Source organism: Letharia columbiana (genome assembly GCF_014066305.1).
Source record: "Letharia columbiana isolate WasteWater2 chromosome Unknown Sc0000000_s0, whole genome shotgun sequence".
Lineage (NCBI taxonomy): Eukaryota > Fungi > Ascomycota > Lecanoromycetes > Lecanorales > Parmeliaceae > Letharia > Letharia columbiana.
Genome location: NW_023501036.1, coordinates 533667 through 552974, shown reverse-complemented (window position 1 = coordinate 552974; position 19308 = coordinate 533667). Strand labels below are relative to the sequence as shown.

The 19308-nt window shown below is 49.5% G+C and overlaps 6 protein-coding genes across 6 annotated transcripts; 5 read left to right on the top strand and 1 right to left on the bottom strand.

The window, feature by feature from the left end:
- Window positions 1–220: 220 nt before the first annotated feature.
- HO173_000161 (uncharacterized protein) lies at window positions 221–3386 on the top strand (the record flags this gene model as incomplete). The annotated part of the gene is made up of 2 exons (XM_037302112.1): window positions 221–441; window positions 488–3386. 2 exons carry the CDS (start codon window positions 221–223, stop codon window positions 3384–3386), a joined length of 3120 nt encoding a protein of 1039 aa, XP_037170691.1.
- A 306-nt stretch (window positions 3387–3692) lies between these two features.
- HO173_000160 (uncharacterized protein) lies at window positions 3693–5228 on the top strand (the record flags this gene model as incomplete). Its single annotated transcript, XM_037302111.1, has 3 exons — window positions 3693–3835; window positions 3918–4087; window positions 4150–5228. 3 exons carry the CDS (start codon window positions 3693–3695, stop codon window positions 5226–5228), a joined length of 1392 nt encoding a protein of 463 aa, XP_037170690.1.
- Window positions 5229–5250: 22 nt separating this feature from the next.
- HO173_000159 (uncharacterized protein) lies at window positions 5251–6321 on the top strand (the record flags this gene model as incomplete). The annotated part of the gene is made up of 1 exon (XM_037302110.1): window positions 5251–6321. The coding sequence occupies one exon, from the start codon at window positions 5251–5253 to the stop codon at window positions 6319–6321; it is 1071 nt and encodes a 356-aa protein (XP_037170689.1).
- A 921-nt stretch (window positions 6322–7242) lies between these two features.
- HO173_000158 (uncharacterized protein) lies at window positions 7243–8019 on the top strand (the record flags this gene model as incomplete). The annotated part of the gene is made up of 1 exon (XM_037302109.1): window positions 7243–8019. One exon carries the CDS (start codon window positions 7243–7245, stop codon window positions 8017–8019), a length of 777 nt encoding a protein of 258 aa, XP_037170688.1.
- A 4710-nt stretch (window positions 8020–12729) lies between these two features.
- HO173_000157 (uncharacterized protein) lies at window positions 12730–14441 on the bottom strand (the record flags this gene model as incomplete). Its single annotated transcript, XM_037302108.1, has 4 exons — window positions 12730–12884; window positions 12948–12990; window positions 13054–13274; window positions 13331–14441. The coding sequence occupies 4 exons, from the start codon at window positions 14439–14441 to the stop codon at window positions 12730–12732; spliced, it is 1530 nt and encodes a 509-aa protein (XP_037170687.1).
- A 3227-nt stretch (window positions 14442–17668) lies between these two features.
- Window positions 17669–19173, top strand: HO173_000156 (uncharacterized protein; the record flags this gene model as incomplete). Its single annotated transcript, XM_037302107.1, has 6 exons — window positions 17669–17813; window positions 17875–17894; window positions 17969–18043; window positions 18112–18294; window positions 18365–18672; window positions 18726–19173. 6 exons carry the CDS (start codon window positions 17669–17671, stop codon window positions 19171–19173), a joined length of 1179 nt encoding a protein of 392 aa, XP_037170686.1.
- Between the last annotated feature and the right edge of the window lie 135 nt (window positions 19174–19308).

Below are 19308 nucleotides of genomic sequence, written 5' to 3'. Positions count from 1 at the left end.
GTCAATGTTTTAGATGTGTGAATGGAAAATGTTGTTTGTGCTCGAAGGCTAAAGTGACATCAGCCCTACAAGAAAGCCGCAAAATCTAGGCCAGCGCGAGGCTCTCTGTGACTTCCATGTCTTTGTTTCCTCTAGCATCAAGCCTGTCCAAGTCACATCTTGAGTGCGATTTGCAGTGTGATGGCAGAGTGGAGAAATTGCTTGGTACTCGCATTGGAGCATGGCCCGAACGAGCCCTGAAAACAGGGAGCCCGTCTTTACCCCGATAGCACAGAATGGCCCAGCTACTGCCTCCTCAAAGTACAAGGATATCACGAGTCAGTTCAATGATAGCAAAGACCGGGGTCGGCCCGACAGCGATATTCAGACGATAAATAGAAGGAAGGAGATTCAATTCAAAGCTTCTCATTTTCTGTTAATAGGCTTCTTTCTGTGGATATTGTATGTTCTTTCCAGCGCGTGGGTTGATCCTTTCTAACATTTCTAGTCTACTTCATGCCATTGGAATATATTTCTTCACCAAAGGCTTCCTTCTTACACGCCTTGTGCTTGACTACAAATCAGAATGCACTGCTCCTCCGTTCGACCTGGGGAAACAAAGTCCGAGAACCTATACAGATGGATGCTGGCATCCGAAGACCTTCGACAAGGCGGTAATAATAATCATTGATGCTCTACGCTACGACTTTACTGTTCCCTTTTCTGGTATTCCGCACCATTTCCATAATGCTCTTACAGTCTTGGACGAGACAGCACGACAGAGCCCTGGAAATGCCTTCCTCCTACCATTCATAGCGGATCCTCCAACTTCGACACTTCAAAGATTGAAAGGCTTAACAACGGGGACTCTGCCTACATTCATTGACATAGGGTCCAACTTTGCTGGGACAGCCATTGAGGAAGATAATTTGCTTGGACAGCTGCGGAACGCAGGGAAGACGTTGGTTCATTTAGGTGATGATACCTGGCACTCGCTATTCCCAGGATACTTCGACGCCAATCTTACGCACGCGTACGATTCTTTCAATGTTTGGGATTTGTTTACCGTCGATAATGGGGTGACTGAGCATCTGATACCTCTGTTGAGCCCTGAGAACACGGGAAAGTGGGATGTACTATTTGGTCATTATCTTGGTGTCGACCACGCCGGACATCGATATGGCCCCGATCATCCAGCGACGAACTCTAAGTTGAGAGAAATGGATGACGTGCTAAGAAAAGTCATTACTCTTATGGACGACAAGACCTTGCTGGTGGTGATGGGTGACCATGGCATGGATGTCAAGGGAGACCATGGCGGAGAATCTGACGACGAGGTAGAAGCGGCACTGTGGCTGTACTCGAAGAAAGGCGTTTTTGGTAGGGGTCATAACGGGAAGATGGAGCCACCACCCACTGCCAAAGAACGTCCTGTGGGACAGATTGACCTCGTGCCAACACTCTCCCTACTTCTCGGCATGCCAATACCTTTCAATAACCTCGGAGCTCCCATCGCGGAGGCTTTTGTCGGCCCCGGAAAGCCTGATTGGCAAAGACTAGCATCTGTGAACGCACTGGCGGGTGCTCAGATTAGCAGATATCAGCATGAGTACTCGCGTTCCAGAGGATTGGAAGAAAGTATCTTTTCTTTGCCCCAAGGTTACTGGGCGGACGGACTCCAATCTTGGAAAGAGGCCGTTCAGCATAAAGAAAGGGGTGACTTGTATGCTACAGCATTCGAGAAGTTCTCCCAGTACCAGCAAGAGACTTTACGCATATGTCGAGGTCTTTGGGCTACATTCAATATCCCGAGTATGCTAGAAGGAATCTTTATTCTGGCAAGCGCTGTGGGCGTTGTGGCGGTCTTCGCACGGTCGTCAGGACCATCGACCGCTGAAGTGGTGCCAGTTTATTTGTCGCATATGACGGTCCTTGGAGCTATCGGCGGTGCGAGTGTTTTATTGATTGCAACGATTTTGCCTGGCATGGTTGCGAAGGATACCTCTCTTCTTGGCCTTGCAGCTGGCGGTATCGGCGGCTTCGGCTGGGTCTTCCTTGAGCTACAGAAAGGGTTTTCTCTCCCTTTCCCGCGGTCCTTGTGGGGTTGGCTTGCAGTTGTCTTTACGTTGAGTCAGTCCATCGGCTTCGCTTCAAATTCGTACACCATTTGGGAAGACGAGATTATGCTTTGCTTTCTCGGCACTTTCGCATTTGTCGCTTTTGCTGCTTCGATACGCCAAGAATTCTTCATTGAGCGCATCCTTGGCATGTCCCAAGCCGCCGCATTCTTCGTGCTGAGTCGTTTGGCTTCGCTCTCCAGACTCTGTCGCGAAGAGCAAATGCCGTACTGTAGGTCCACATACTACGCGTCGACCAACTCATCCACATCGGCTCCGTGGCAACTGCTCATACCACTCATCACAGCGATTCTATTGCCCGTTATTATCAAGACATACTACCAGGGGACACGTTCGTACCAAGGATCCGCAACACTGTGGGTGGGCTTTGCCTTGAGGATGGGCCTACTTGGATCTGCTATTTTCTGGGTACTTGACGCAGCAGACGACAATGAATGGCTGAAAATGAGTCAGGGTAGCCTTAAGATGATAAAGATCGTCCTGGCTCGATTGCTACTCGGCTCGGCCTTCGTAGTCGGTACTACAACCTTTGTGTATGGGAACCCTTGCATCAATGTTGAGGTGACACCCGAAGCCAATGCCGACACCAACGATGGCGTAGTCACAAAGCCAAAGTCGGTAAAAGTATTTGGGTACGCCAACGTGCACGGAACGCGGTACTTTCTGCTGGTCACCAACTGGCTTTTGGCCATCTTTTTACTTCAAAAGCCTATGGGAGGAGGTGCAATTGGCATTTTGGCCGTCCAGATCCTCGCTCTCCTTGAAATCATTGACACAAACGATCTTTCCCAAACCGCCATAGGTCCCGTTGTCTTAGGTCTACTCGGCAGCTTTCACTTCTTCAAGACAGGCCATCAAGCAACACTCTCAAGTATCCAGTGGGAGTCAGCATTCGTCGCTTTGAGGACAGTAACCTATCCTTGGTCACCACTGTTGGTTGTGCTCAACACCTTCGGCGCTCAAATACTTACTACCGTGGCAGTGCCCTTGATAGCACTATGGAAGCAGCCTCCAAAGAAGCCGAGGCTGCTTAGCGATGTGGCCAAAGCACTAGCTACTTTGCTTTTATACTACGCCGTTATCAACCTGGCGACGACTATGTGGGCTGGCTGGTTGAGGAGACATCTAATGCTGTATAGAATATTTAGTCCGCGGTTCATGACCGCGGCGGCGGTACTTATAACGGTCGATTTGGTCGGCATTCTTGTTGCTATTGGGAGTTTGAGGTGGAACTTTGCAAGCATTGCGGAGGTGTTTGGATGGAGTTGAAAAGCGTTCTTCTGCTTCTGATGTATAATACCTTCTCCGTATGACTTCGACTGTACAGAAATACCCATTTGCTTGCTCTATCCTACCATTGCTAAGCGTACCGGTAACCTCGTGCAAGCCTTCAACTGTATTTGAAGCCTGGTCTTGTCTATCGAGTCCAGGCCGTAAAGAGCTAGTTTTGAATCAATGTTGTAGAAAGTCAATTATCGGTAGAGTAGGTGTAAGCGAGACCTCGTAGTTCACGCTCTCTGCCGCCGGAGATCATCGGTGTTGCACCACCCACAGTCGTTACCCTATACACAAACAATGGCAGCGGAAGCCCCAGATCCAAAGACCTTCGGGTCATGGGAAGAAGCCTTCCAGTATCCTGTTCCCGCAGTGCGCGGTATGGAGAGACAGCTGCGCAGGGACATTGATTCGAACCGTGAAAAGCTGAGGACACTCGTTGGGTATGGGACCACTTCAAGCACTTTGGCTTCCACCGTGTTTCTATTAAAAGTCACAACTGCTGACACCAGCGTGATCATGCAGCGCAAGCTATCGTGACCTCCTAGGCACTGCGGAATCAATCATCGAGATGGGTGGCCAGATGCACGACTTGGAGACCTACATGGGCGAGATTAGCAAGAGGTGCAATACTAGGATCTTGGACAAGAAGGCTTCAAATTTACGGACATGGACTGAAGAGGTTGGGGCTCCAAGTACGAATGTCTCGTAAAAATCTACAGACATCTGGAGACGATGCTTATGGCTTCTGTGGCAGACACTGAACGCTACTCTTTCGCATCCCAATTGGCCGTCCTCCGCAGTTGTCCAGATGTCATTTCCAGGCTTTTCAAGAGCGGAGGATCGGTGCTGCTGGCCGCCAAAGTTCTGGTGATCTCGAGGCTGCTGCATACGAAGCTCTCCCAGCGCCGGAATCCGCCGCCATTCTTAGACGATTTGAGGAACCGATTGGCAAGTCTACGTCGAAGACTGCTGGGCAGGATTGACCGACGGCTCAAAAGCTTGGAAATATCGAGAGATGTACTGGTGGAGGCAATGTGCGCTTTCTCGCTGGCTACAAGTTCGTCACCTAAGGATGTTATACGTCATTATCATCACATGAGGCTGGAGGCTATTTCCGAGAATATGAGCCAGGATGGTGATGGTCATGACAACGTGCTATTGGCATTACGACTATACGTAAAGACGTTGAAGGACACCCAGGCAGTCATACCTACGCAACTGGCACGCGCACTGGAGAGATTGAAGTTGGTTCCGTTATTCAAAAGTCAGGATGTATACTCCTTGATCGAGCTCAACTTGGATGTTCACGAGCGATGGATAGGTGACGATATCAGGACTTTTACACCCTATATACGGCATGATGATTTGACCAAAGCCGAAGCAGAACGATCACTCAAACAGTGGGCAAAGTCCGCATTTGGGTCTTTCCTCGCTGGACTACGAAACAGGATAGAAGATGTCGAGGATCCCGAAAGACTGGTAGACTTACGGAGACAAGTCTTGGAGCTTTGGTTGTCGAATCATCAGCATTCGACCGGGGTCGATTCGGCTGAGACGCTTGATGGTCTCCGCCATGTTTTCAACCTTCAATCCACGCGTCTCATACAAAGTCGAGCGTCTAAGCTGGACCGAGTGGGCTTGATTGTCAAAAACGTTTTGCAGAACTGGCAAGCTGGCGTATCTGACCTTACTCCGTCATTATGGGATTCTTCAATGACTTCAATGGAGTTTGAAAACGGAGGCAAATCGTTCCGAGAGAGGCTTGCGTCTCGATTCACAGGCAAGAATGAGCCCCTCAACAAAGTTTCTCTAGAGTATGTGTCTTTTTCTTGAAAGAATCGAAAGTCTGGAAGAAATGATCAAGAAGCTGCGAGAGGCTAGATGGGCAGACGATATGGATGACGTGGACAATGAGAATTATTTGCTGGACAACAAACAAGTCCTGCTCAGTGAGGACGATCCAAGACTATTGCAAGAAGAGCTCAACAGCGCCCTCCAAGAGGCTTATACTGATTTACAAGTCATGCTTCACAAGCTTTTTGACAAGTCTGAGACGACTAACAACGGCCAACAAGCAGCGTACTTGATCCGTGTATGGAGGGAACTACGGCAATATCTACCAAAGAGCTACCAAAATGCTCAACTTGGAATTGGTTCCATACCTACCCTGCAGCATACCATCGCAATTGAAGCACTTCGGGTGCCTCTGGAGCGATGCTCGAAGCGTATTGCCAAGATGTCGCAAGCTAAGCTACTACAGGCGAGACCGCTTTGGGAAGGCGACCCCGAACTACCCGTCTTGCCGTCTGCATGGACATACAGATTTCTGCTTGAACTTGCGTCATCAATGAGTGCTTGTGGCAGCGACGTGTGGAGTCCGCAAGCAGTCGATACGCTGAAAAAGGAACTTATACTGAGTATAGCGCCAATGCTTGAAGGACGTCAGGCTGTTCAAGTCAATGGGCATCGGGATAGAGATCTTCTTGATGGCGAAGACAAGGAGGAAGAAGAACTCGAGGAAGAAGTCAAGAAAGACGAGGAGGAGATAGAGGAAAGATTCAGAGAGGAGAATGGAGAGGTAAATGGCGAAGAAGCGGGAAAAAGTGAGGAAAAAGAGGAGCGAAATAGCAAGGAGCCAGAAAAGTATCCGGAAAAGCCCCTGAATGGAACTATGAGCAACGGACACATCGAGTTCAAGCCAGAAGAGGAGCCAGAAGACGGGAAGATACAACGATTCTTCGACGTTGCCTATCTAACAAACGCTAGTGTCGTTAAAGAGACGGAAGCTGAGGACAATCAGCTGGTTAGCCTACAGGGTTCACTAATTCAAGATCTTGCATTCGAGCCGAAGGCAATGGAGAGGATGAAGAAGGATGCTGCAGAGTATTGGAAGCGGACGAGTCTGCTCTTTGCTTTGTTGGCCTAAAACAATACTAGCTGATCTGGCATCCGTTCTTTCAGAAGATAGATTTGAATTACCAGGGACTGCCATGAAGAATTGCTACCAAACCACCTGAAGAAAGTGCCCTGGTGTGCCTCGTGGATCAGGGGAACTGATTTTGCCCTCTTCTGCCTCTAGCTGCCTTTCTTCTCTCCTTCCTCCAGAACCTCAGGGGTTTTGCTACGAGTCTACAAAGCAAACGAAAGATATCCTCGTACGCTCCGGGATTGCGAGCAAAGGAGTAAACGCAAGGCATGAGCTTAACCAAGCACAAGTCAGTGATCTGCAAAGGTTCAGCCTTTGGGGCTGGGTGGGGGGCAGAAAAGGGTGTGACATGCCTTATCCAGCTTTGCACTTCGAGGCAAAGGGCAGGAAAGCCGGACGTGACTTACGGTGGAAGAGTCTTGCTTAGAGGGTTCCTGACCTGAATAGTCAAGGAAGAATGACCTTGTTCTTGCCTTTTTTCTCAAAGCAAGAGTATCCTCGGCGATATTGCGCATCAATAACAAAGACGATTCTGGTTGACCTAATGAACGCTGCTTTCACTACCTTCTCTACAACGCCAGCTAGGCGTTTGACAATGAAATTGTTTCACTGTCTTAAAGAAATCTACAACAAAGAGGTATTTTTACTGTCTACACAATGACAGAGGAGGGTTCTTGAGAATGCGATTGTCAAAGAGAAAGAGACCATTGTGTCAAACATAATTTTCATAGCTCATGGTCGCAGGTACTTAATGCCCATTCCTGCCTCTTTCTTTTCTCTTCTTCTCTACATCCCTCTCACCAACACGCATCCACAACCACACTCCAAAACCGAACCACACTCAAAACAGAAGGGATCTCAAACGTCACCACAAACCCACAACAAACCAAACCCAAACCCAGAAGATTAAGATGGACCGTTATGGCGCTTCTACTCGCGATTTCGAGTCCGGATGACGATTACGAATATACCCGTCGTGGTGCTCCACTCGACCGTGACGATGACTATGACCGTGGCTACGGTCGTGCTGACCTGATGCGTGAGCGAGAGACATTCCATGGCGAGCGAAGCGGGCTTGGCCATAGATCGGAGTTCTCCGATGATGAAGATACCGACCATGGGAGACACGGCCGCCCCACCCATCGTCCAGACGCCTCATCAAGCGACCGCTATCGTAGCAGTGCAGATGTAGTGCGCGGAGACGGGCCTCGTCGCCGTGGCTATCCCACCGGTACTCCCGATGACTCCGACAGCGACTACTCCGAAGTCGAACGTGGAGATCGTGACATCCGAAGTCGGGGCTTGGGACGCCGAGGCGAAACACGTCGCCCAGACCCTCGCTTCCGCGGCGATTCCTCCGAGGATGAATCAGACTTGGATTCTCGTGCGACGCGCGAAGGACACCGCGGACCTGGAATTCGCCGAGCGCAGCCACTTCGCCCAGACGTGCGCTTCAATGGCGGGGGCTCCGCGGGCCGTGGTGCAGCTCGTGCCAGCACCACGGACGATGAGTCCGACTCTGAGCAGTATGGATCTCGTCGGGGTAATATTGGGGACGCTCGAGGTGGGATGCATCCTGGTTGTCGTGGACATCTATCCGAGGATGATGATCTTGATGACTCCGAGGACGAAGGAATGCGCAGAGGACGGAGGGGAGCTATCAGCTTTGGTAGGCCTTCCACGAGAGAATTTTACTAGCGGATGTTGGGGTTGGCAAGATGGTCTCTGATGCGAGTCGGGGCGATCAAGGGACTTGCATTTTGGGGCGTTTGTGTGAATTTGGGGATGATAGAATGAGAATGTGAACAAGAGCGAGTGTTATTACTATGCATACTGCCTTAATGATCTTGCAGAACATTTTGATCCAAAGACATCCCGACTTTCTGGCCTGCGCTTGTTATGACGCCGATCTCTGTGCTTGATCCGGTTAGCCTTGCCCTCAGACGGGAAGAGTAAGGTAAGGAATCCTCAATCCCAGTATTCTACGCGATTTCGTGCCATCAATCTTCGACGCCTGAAACAAGACCCATATTCCATCATTAGATTGCTAATTCGCTCATTTTAAATCCTACTGTACGATCGACGTCCGTTGCTGCAGTAGCCAGAAGTTTCGACATGGAACAGAAACCCAGCGGACCGTCTCCTGGCCTCTCACTTCCTTACAACTTGCACTCCATGTTACAACTTGCACTCCATGCTTGTGATTTGGATGAACAGCAGTATCCGTTTCCTCCATGAGTTCCGAATTCCGGCAGATGCGGAGTCCTGTCCACTACCTTTCACAACGCCCCCAAACAATCCAATTTACTCAATTTACGTAGAGCGCACTCACCAGCTTCCTCTATTCCCTTGCACCACTATGTTGCGCCGATTTGGACACGGATTAGGGCATGAATTGGTAGCTTGAGCGGGCCAAGGAGTACTGGATTCCACAAGGATTGTACCCGACATACCCGGCAAAGATGATGTCGCTACGGATGATTGGATTGTCTGGCTTTCTCTTGACATGGCTGACTCAAGTGATCTTCGAACCCTGATCAAGTGGAAGAAGGCCGTCCATGTGGTTGAATCGAGGGAAAGTTCCAATACTTTGTCGAGTCACCGAGTGCCATCGTCGAGAAAAGCTACATTGCAAGTCAGCTTTCGGTCGAGGGCAGTGCCCAAGTCAGCCAGAAGCACTTACTCAGTATTTCTCATTCGCTTCACCAGCCCATTGAGATGTACCATCCAGTCCCCGCAACGAGTGGCATCGATAGGGAACTGAAAGAATGATTTAGCCAAATATAGGATCTCAAGAACGTTGGAATGGCTATACCCTGTCCAATAGACCACATAGTGTTGCAGCAAGGACACTTCTCAGTGCGAGCTAATGGATATGAGCCAATGATATGTGGTAGAGCATCTGAGTTGAGAGGGTTTGAGGACGAAGGCTATCGATCGCGTTCTGCTTGTCTGCGTGGTTCATGTTCATTGTCGGGAACGCTGCTCTTGAAGGTACGTCAGCAGGGGAAACTGAAGGTTTGATGGGAGTCTCACTTGCTAGCTCGTCATGCTGTTCCGCTTGGTTGATAAGGCCAGTGTTGAAACAATCCTTCATGTTGCAGTGGTATACAAGTGGAGGAGAGCCGTGGCCAGGCGAAGGTAACAGAGGCAGTATGAGGCAGAAGACATTTTCTCGGGCGTCCCAATGGGCTGACTACTGGGATTGTATAGGGCTGCGCCGAGTCGGAGGACGCTAGAAGAAGAATAAAATCTTCCCTAACCCCATCAGACGGTCGCTTTTCTTCGTGATAACATCAGAAGCAGGCGCGCGAGAATTGTCATCAGAGGGAGCAGGGCGCAGTTACTACTGGCCTTGGTTGCCCCCCTGAATTCTTCACTTCGCTTTGAGCCTCCCTCTTCTACCATGGAGCGGATGTTGGTATCGACTGTCGGTCCTGTGGAAAACCATTTTCAGCAAGCAGAAAGAACGTTAGGGGACGATGATAACAAGCAAAGACGTTGCATACCTAATGTTGACCGGTTGACATCGCTGTGTGCCATCTCACATGTCATCATGTCTTGGATGCCGTGGTACAAGCTCTGAGTCCCTGCAGATTGTGTCGAGAACAAGAGCGAAGAGTGACTGTGAAAAAGCTGTTAGTACTGTTTACGCAGGAGGAAGGCCGCAACGGTGTGACTGGCTGCTTGCCAAAGGGCCAGGGTCTTCTTCTGCCTTGAACGCATCTCTCTGGGCGTGAGAACATCAAGGCAACGTATTGAAGTCCACGCCAGGCTCGAGACATGGCGGTTAGGTGCTGGCAGCACCGTTGGTGTACGAATAGACAGGGGAAAATGGACCACGAGGGGCAGAGATTTGGTGAGTGGCGGATGGGGAAGATGGAGAAAGTAAGCACGTAGAGAATCCCTTCTTAAAGTCCGAGGCAGAGATAGACACCTGCTTCCTTGACTTTAGCGAGTCAGGTAAGCAAGCATCAACAATTAGATCCGCATAGGGAAGCAGCCACCCCCAGAATCGGTGCCGTTCTCAGCGTCCGTTATGTCTTTACACGCCGTTATGACCAAAGCAAGTCTTCTTTCCCCTAATTAGCCGTGCTGAAAGAGAGGGCATTTACTACTCCAGACCAGCCCCCGCCACGGGTCTACGCCAGTGTTTGTCTAATTTAAGGAGCGAGTAACATCTTTTGCACAACGGGGAGACGAATCTCCCAATCTTTGGCGACATTTCTTCATGAACGCCATATACCCTAATCTCACCTAGGTTTGGAAAGTCCGAGTAAGCAGTCGTCGGAAATTTTAGCAGTCTACATTTCAGACTATATCCTACTACATGTCACAGGTGCCATGGACGAGGATGCTTATCGAACGGACGCCTCTCCACCAAGCAGCTCGTCAGATCGGGTGGGACAAGTGAAGCTGTTACTTGTCATCTACTGTCTATGATGGTGGGCTCAACTGGAAGACGGTATCATCGATACCTCAGGAGGGAAATAGATATACAGACCGTCTATTTCGTCTGACTCAAAACAACCTCCGCATCCACAGACACTACGCAATATTCTGCCCACCTTACCAAGCTCACACAGGATTGGGTAGTGTAGGCAGGTCAATGGAGCAGAATAGTCTGTGCATGTATAACCCTCATCAGACGATAAGATATGACTTGGCGGCTTATGCTAATTAAATTCCCTGGCCATCATTCCCCTTTCAACCTCATACCCTGCGGTAACGACCTTCAAACCCCACGCATCTCCCCACCACCACCGTAACCAACAACCCCTGCATCTTCCACTCCCTTCCCACCCACATCCTCCAAAACAAATACCACCCCAGGCTCCAGGATCCCCACGCAGACAACTTCAATCGCCCCGTCCGGCCTCAAGAACCCTCCCCCTCTCTTTCTCCACGCGTGTCCAACCCACACCCGATCGCTTATTGCGCGCCTCCATCGGTCGTGTACAGTACCGTATTTTCCGGTCGCACTTCACTTCGGGAATGCGCTTTTCGGGGAGCTTATCCTTTCGAGCCACTTTGATCGAGCAGCTCTGCTCTGCGCGCGTACTCCCGGGAGCTCCGAGTGAGTCTTTCCGTTGGTTTTTGGAGCGTAGCCCGTGAATGAGATGGCGTTTCTGTCGGCGTCGTCGAGGACTGCTCCTATGCTGAATTTGGTGCATGCAGGGGGGAGGGACGGGCACGGTCGAGGTCATATGTATGACATTAGTCCCATGTGATCATCGGCTGCGGTAGTGGGGTGAGGCGATCTGGGGGGTTTCATTGTGTACTACTGCTATAGAGATTGTATACAAGCTTGGGGCCAAAAAAACGGAGGCATTAGGCGAGGAGGCAGTACAAGAGGAAAAATTCCGGACTTTTTTTGACAGCTAGCTGCTAATGGAGGAAGAAAGAGGTCTCTCTGCAACTCTTCGCAAATTAAGATTCATGAGTACGACAGTCGGTCAATTTGGTCTATACATGAGCGACTAACCAGGGAACAATTCGGTGGGTGCTAACGTCTCATCCACAAATCGCTAGTGGATCGCTCACGGGCTTCTGTATAGGATGCAAAGGTGCCGCACTCCCCAGCAAAACAGTCCCGATTTTGTGGGGGTCACGATCACCGAAGTGTACTTTTTCGGACGGGAACGCTTGCGGAGCGACGACGCGTTGGAACCTGCAGCCAATCGAAACGTAACGTACCTTACACCCGCCCTACCTCTTTCCAGCCAAGGATGAGAACCAGCCCGCGACTCGACGTCGCTTTGCGATCCTCCCCCCTTCCTGGGCGCTCCTGCTAATTGGATACGGAGCACAGGTTCCCTGAAGTTGCTACTCGGTCTGACCCTCAGGGGGAAGGGTAGGTGGATAGTCATTTCGTCGCTTGTTTCTTCGTCTAGGGTAACGTGGATTTCAACGCCTAGGAATGAGCGAGGAGCTGGTTGGGGACGAGGAGACAAAGCTGTACAAAATGATACTAGAGGAGAAAGAGCATGGTCGAGGCGAGGGAGTGAGCAAGCCAGAGGAGAACGAGAGATGCTTGTGAGTGTAGAAGATACAAAAGAGAGGAAGGAAGGTTGTGGCAACCTGCTCTTGGACGCGGTCGGTCTTAGCTGTTCTGGATCGAACGATTGGAGCGACAGTATCGAAACAATGAGTCAGAATCCATCTTCATATTCGGGCTTGAGTATTGAGAGGAGGAAAGTGGGTCTAGGTGAGCACATTACCTATCCATTCGATACCTGCTTGAGTTACACGCATCTACGCTCTTACAGGTCTATATCGATCCCATTAAAAACTTACAATCCCAGAGGACAAGGGCAGCATGTCGCCGTTATTCCCTCTCCGTTTCCGAGCAAACGCATTGTCGATGCTGCTCTATTTTGGCTTTCGGACATACTTCCGGTATTCAATTCAGCACGGTGTCATGGCTACCTTCACTCCATTCGCAGAGCTACAAGTAGCACCTAAGCTTTCCGTCCATGGTTCGGTATCGCGGCTCATCACAGCTGAAAATGTCTGCACTAGACGAACGGTTGTATACGAGGCCTCAGTGAGAGCGAATTGCTCTACAACAAATGCAAAATTATGGTGAGTGCTGCCGCTGACATTGATGATAGGAAGAGACTCACGACCAATGCAGTTTCTGGGCCCGCCACCAAACGGCAAGAATTTCTGCAATTGTGTCAGCACGCATAAGCATTCATCTTTGAAGGTAAAACACTGTATGAGAATTACCCAAGATGTCTTTTCGTTCTGCCAGCGCTCTGGCCGGAATTCACCTGCGTCAGGGCCCCAGAGATCTTTCCGTTGGTGAAGAGCAAAGTAATGGAAAACCACCAGAGTCCCGGCAGGCACGAAGACCGAAGACTTTTCGTCGACTCCCCCACCTTCCGGAAGGACCGTATCTCTGACTGCAACACGCGACGATGCCGGGACTACAGGATAGAGCCGAAGTGCTTTATGAACTGAATATCAGCATAATCTCGGGATCAAAGAAGTGGATGGACCTGACCTTCATTCAAGCAGCATCCCAGATACTTCATAGCTTTAAGCTCATCCAAGGTTGGCTTCCGCCCTTGCAGTTGATTGACCTCGTCACGAAGGCGCTGCCAGATGTGAGGATTTCTGGCGAGGACAAAGAACAGGTTCGATAGAAGGGCACTTGTAGTGTCACGCCCCGCGAAAAAGATGGCAATGAGCTCATTTCGAAGGGTCTGTCCATCACCAGTGAGCTTGAGGAGCTCGTGCAAAAAGACGTATTTTCCATGCTCTTGGCCTGGATCATTGTGCGATTGCTGTAGCATTTCATGTTGTTTGATCGCTTTGTCAATGTGTGCATCCACATATGTGTGCACCCGGTTGACTGCCTGGTAGAACGTTGGTTGTGGCACAAATTTCGCGAAGCTGCCCAGGCGGAACCGTCGCTCTCCGCCTGTTTGAGCGTCTCGAAATGCTCTCATCAGGTGATCTTGGAAGGATTTCGGGTGCGACAGGGACTGGATCGACTCGCCGAACATAAAATCAGTGGTCACATCAGCTGTATAACGTTGAAACAAGTCACCCAGATCTACTGCTGATCCATCACGTGGTATGGCTCTGATGAGATTCTCCACATGAGTATCTAATGTTGACAAGTTAGAGACTTGGCTGCTTGCAAAACTCGGACGGAGTAGGGCTCGCGAATGCTCCCATTGTGCACCATCGGCAAGAAGAACGCTGTTTCCAAGAACTGGGAAAAAGGCATCACGCCTGGGTGCTCCAACAACGTAATCTTTGAATGCTGTTGAAAGAACTGTCTTAATATTCTCGGGTTCGATCGTACTGATGACAGACAAGGTTGAAAGCTTAGAAGAAAAGGTATTGCCATAGCGTTCATAATGACCCTTCTTGTGATCCAGAAAACTTTTGGTTTTGGCGGCGCGAAGGGCGTCGTAAATGGCGTCTATGCCGAAGAAAGGATCTTTTAGAGGGAATTTGGCAGGGGGTTTGCAGCCGCACTGCTTGATAATCTTCTGTTGGGCTCTACGGGTTGCAAGGCGCCGGGTGAGTAGATACAGCGCAGCTAATACGGTTCCTCCCAGTACGAGTGAAAGGATGGGAGAGAGAAGGTCGCCCATGACCATAGCCAGACGGAAGTTAGGTCTGAGGTAATGAGATAATCAGGTTACGCCGATCCGTTGAGAAAGAGGAGTCGTAATTTCAGTTGTTTGGGACAGCTGATGCGGTATCACAAGGTAGCAGCCGTTGCTTTTCTACATGTACGTTGCCCTAGATCTACTAGCGTGTGCAGAACACTTTAGATTTCCTTGGCATTGAGGAACCGTCACACCGTTTCTATGCAACAAACCGTAGACGTTCCGACGTGCATGCAAAAAGGTCTCTCACACCCTTGATCAGGCAGAGAAGTCCAGTTCCTGCATCGAAGAAGATCTTTTAACCCTTCGAGAAGTCGGATCCGATCTTTGCAGAATTGCCTTAAAATGGCCTTGCCTAGAGTCAATATGAGTCGCGCGGGATTGCAGAGTACTTCCAGCCTATGGCTCGTGTCGCGAGACTCATCACATGCCCTCCTTGTATCGCCCACTCTTTTCTTCCAGTGCAAAGGAACAACTTACCGCCCCTTGTGATTTCCAACTCCCATTCTCATCTCACCCAAAAGGGATCTACGAATCATACCCTAACAAGTAAAGGCCCATGAATTAAATTCATGGAGTTGGATTTTCTAAGTCAAATGGAGTTGGATTTTCCAAGTCAAATGGAATTTTAGCCCTAGCCCTAAGTCAAATCGAACTCTGATCGCTTGCTGTGCGTTTTGACCTACTTCCACCACTACGAAATTGATTTAATCTATGTAGTATACAGGCACATATGTGCGGAGAGAGGCGCGCTAAGGCCTAATTAGGAAGGTGTAATAATTACCTACAAAAAAGAAAGGCCATGTCCTTATGGCAAGAAGTATCGAAATATCGGAAGAAATAGAGACAACGTGCCAATTAGTGGTGTGAATCCCACAATATCTCCTGCCGCAGTGAAATTTTTCGAATAATGAAATAGCTGTAGACATCGGACGGTTTCAATTGTCCAAATATGCATCGTTCCGGGATGATTTGATGTGGAACCGTGGAGGCATATGACGTGGGATCTTGGAGAGCTGAGCCGTGTTCTTGGTGCTGGGGGCCTTGTCGCCGCTTGGTTTCTCCGCAGTGTTCTCCATAGTGTTCTCCGCAGTGTTCTCCGCATTTGCCTGTTGTAGTTCCTCCTCTTACTTCTTAATGCAGTGGGGATGATAGGCTAAGTTGCAGTGGTATTCTCCGCTTGCTGAGTGATGATTTGATATGGAACCGTGGAGAGCATATGACGTGGGATCTTGGAGAGCTGAGCCGTGTTCTTGGTGCTTGGGGCCTGTTGCCGCTTGGTTTCTCCGCAGTGTTCTCCGCATTCGCCTGCTGTATTGACTTCTCTTGCACTGGGCTGAGTGGATTGGTGTGAGACCGTGGAGAGTAGGCCTGTTGTGTCACTGCTGCTGATGACTGTCTCCGCAATGTTCTCCGCAGTGTTCTCCGCATTCGCCTGCTGTATTGACTTCTCTTGCACTGGCTGAGTGGATTGGTGTGAGACCGTGGAGAGTAGGCCTTTGTGTCACTGCTGCTGATGACTGTCTCCGCAATGTTCTCCGCAGTGTTCTCCGCATTCGCCGCTGTATGACTTCTCTTGCACTGGCTGAGTGGATTGGTGTGAGACCGTGGAGAGTAGGCCTGTTGTCTCACTGCTGCTGATGACTGTCTCCGCAATGTTCTCCGCAGTGTTCTCCGCATTCGCCTGTTGTAGATCCTCCTCTTGTTCAACTGAGTGCGAGGGTACCGAGGGTAAATGTGTTTATATTGGTGGAATTGGTAGAATGGTAGAATGGTGGAAGAAGAATAGTTACACAAATAGGTGGAAGGATTATTATTCGATCCCGGACGCGTTTGGTGTGACTACAATATTTGAATGTCAGTTTAACCCATCTATCGCTGGCTTGGGAGGAGTATGAGGGGAGGACGTATCCGTTCAGGCTCTTTTGAGGGCCTTTCAACGCGTTTATGAGCAGTAGTAGGTAGCTGTTGGGCTCGCTTGCGGCCTCGATTGCCAGCAGTAGCGGATTCGCCGAGGGGTGGCCTGGAGGCGTCAGTAAGGGGCTCTAATTGGGCGAGGGGTACCGAAGACGATTGTGTTCATATTGGTGGAATTGGAGAATTGGTAGAATTGGTAGAATTGGTAGAATGGTGGAAGAAAATGGTTACACAAACAGGTGGAAGGATTATTATCCGATCCCGGACGCGTCTGGTGTGACTACCATGACTACCATATTTGAATATCCATTTAATCCATCAATAGTAGGCCAAACTTCATAATTTTTACAGCGTTAGAAAGCGCAAAGCGAGGTCTACAATTTGAGGAATTATGAAGTAACTGTATATATCGCAAGCTGAGTACTCAAAGTGTAAAACTTCTACATACAAATTTTTGATGAGGGAGCTCGGGAGGGCTACCGGGCTGACTCAGCCGGTCTAACCAAAGAGCGTAGCGAACCCGAATTTATGATTGGCTGCACATACAAATTCAAGGTTTTCAAGCTCAGCCCTACCTTATTCTTTTATATATACTGATTACTGAATCATACCCCTACACCAAATTTCACCCAAATATGGGGTATGATTCGGTAATTTGCCATTGCTGGGGTATGATTTGAAAAATAATAGCTTCCTGATATGAGAGGGTTTAATGAAGGTAATGATAGCGGTAAGCTTATCGTCGACTTGATTATTGATAACGGTGGTATTTACGCTGCGCAACGGGGGGTTCGGGGCGGGGTTTGACCCCGAAGTTTACCCCGCCCCGTTGCACAGCGTAGTAGGAATTATTCCTTCGGGGGCCCTACCGAGCCTACGGGACCCGAATAGGGGTGTCTGCAGCGTGAAGTGCGGACACCCCCGGGCTCGAAATTTCGCCCACTCGGCTTTCGTCTGATGTTTTTAGGCTGATAGAAGTCTCATCAAATGCGGTCGGAGAAACTCCCTTATTTCTATGATCGAATAAGCCAGGTCGCGGATTATCTCCTTCGTAGTTTGAGGCCACTTTGACAACTTACCAAATCATACCCCAAGCAATGGCAAATTACCGAATCATACCCCATATTTGGGTGTGATTTGGTGTAGGGGTATGATTCGGTAATTAGGGTATGATTCGGTAAGGATTCGTACTTTCGGGGTATGATTCGGTAATTTGCCCCATTCTCATCTCTTCATTCTTGTTAGTAAGAATATCCAACGTTCACCAGTCCTTGAAAAGAAGCCAACTCCTTGCAAGTATGACCCAAAGTTCGCTCTCCAGACATTCGCTCCACGTTGGGGAGGTTTTCACCCTAGCACTTGGCTTCGGTATTAGTACTCTGGCGGTCTGTGCACGCATATACACGAAGATGCGCCTCACGAAAACAATGATGAAGGAAGACTGTGAGTATTCTCCTCTGGATAGCCCCTGCCTTCAAGTAGTATCATAGCTAAGAGAAGATAGATTTTTCCCTTCTTGCCTGGGTATGATATCTGTCGCTCGACCTACGCAATGTACTATGGTAAGAATGGCGGACGGCTGACCGACGCTGACTTAGCTATTCTTCTTGGCCTATATTGCGCTCGCAGTTGTTATTGGCAAGAGCGATGGATCGATTGAGCATATCGCCTACGTAGGCGTTTTTCCCTGCTTTGTACCTCCGTTGCCCTTGAATGCACTGCTAACAAGGATTCCACTCAGCTCTCGTCCATCGAGTCAGCTATCTACTGTCCAATCATGGTCGCGGTCAAGATCTCTATCCTCCTGCAGTACATCACTCTATTCGTGGCACACCGGGGTACCAATTTCCATTACTTTGTGCAAGGTCTTATCTGGACCAACATACTCTACTATACTATCATTACCTTGCTTTACCTCTTCGAAGTGAGCAAAACCATCTTCCACCCTCTGGTGGTAAAATCCGAGAAGACGAAAGGATGCTGATGCCAAAAAGTGTACCCCTCGGCAAAAGTTGTGGGATCCCACCACCCCTGGGCATTGTTTCGGTAGAGATCAACTCGGAGTTGCCTCTGGTATCATCAACGTTATCTCGGACTTCTCGATATTAATCTTACCACTTCCAATAATCTGGCGCCTTCAAATCTCCTGGTACAAGAAGTCCCGTGTCATTGCAGTTTTCGGTTTTGGGCTGTTCGCTTGTTTTGCAAGCGTCTTGCGCCTTGTGTACAGTTCTGAGCTAATTCATGTCCCCTCCATAAATCCTGCTTATCAATTAGATGTCGACAGGATTGGGCTTTGGGCGTACGCAATTGCACTGTCCTACACCTGTCTTCATCCTGCTGACGACGGCCTAGTTTTGCAGAGATAGCAATCGGCATCATAGTAGGCTGCCTGCCAGTCCTGCCCAGACTCTTCAAGCATCTCGTCTTTAAGGAAGCCGGCTCATCATCGAGATTCAAGATCCTTTCCACCAGCAGCCGAACATCTTGGCGCAGACTATTCCGCAAGTCCACTACACCGGAGCTGACCAGCAAAGATTCTTCATACTTCAACCGAAAGTCTCTCCGCAGCAAGGAAAGCTCGAGGTCTACCGGAGCTCCATATATTGAAACGCCAATTCTCACACGCAATTCCTTTCAACTTTCGGAGAATAATCTTCCGAGAATACCCTCGCCGGTCTTTGATAAAGAATATTCAGCGGCGGCGCTACGGATTGCTACCTTTGGTCCAGGGGGAAAAGGGTATGTGGAAAATGGTAGAATTATCGACGTAGAAAGCGGAATCCGGGCAGGATGGAACTGATGAGATATGGTTGGGATGACCAAGGCGAGATATCTTGCTCAATATGATTTCCTTTCTGGGGTGGTAAGTCACATACCACCCCAAAAGCACCGGATAGCACACCTGTAGGGTATGTTCCGGGGTGGGGTGTGACTT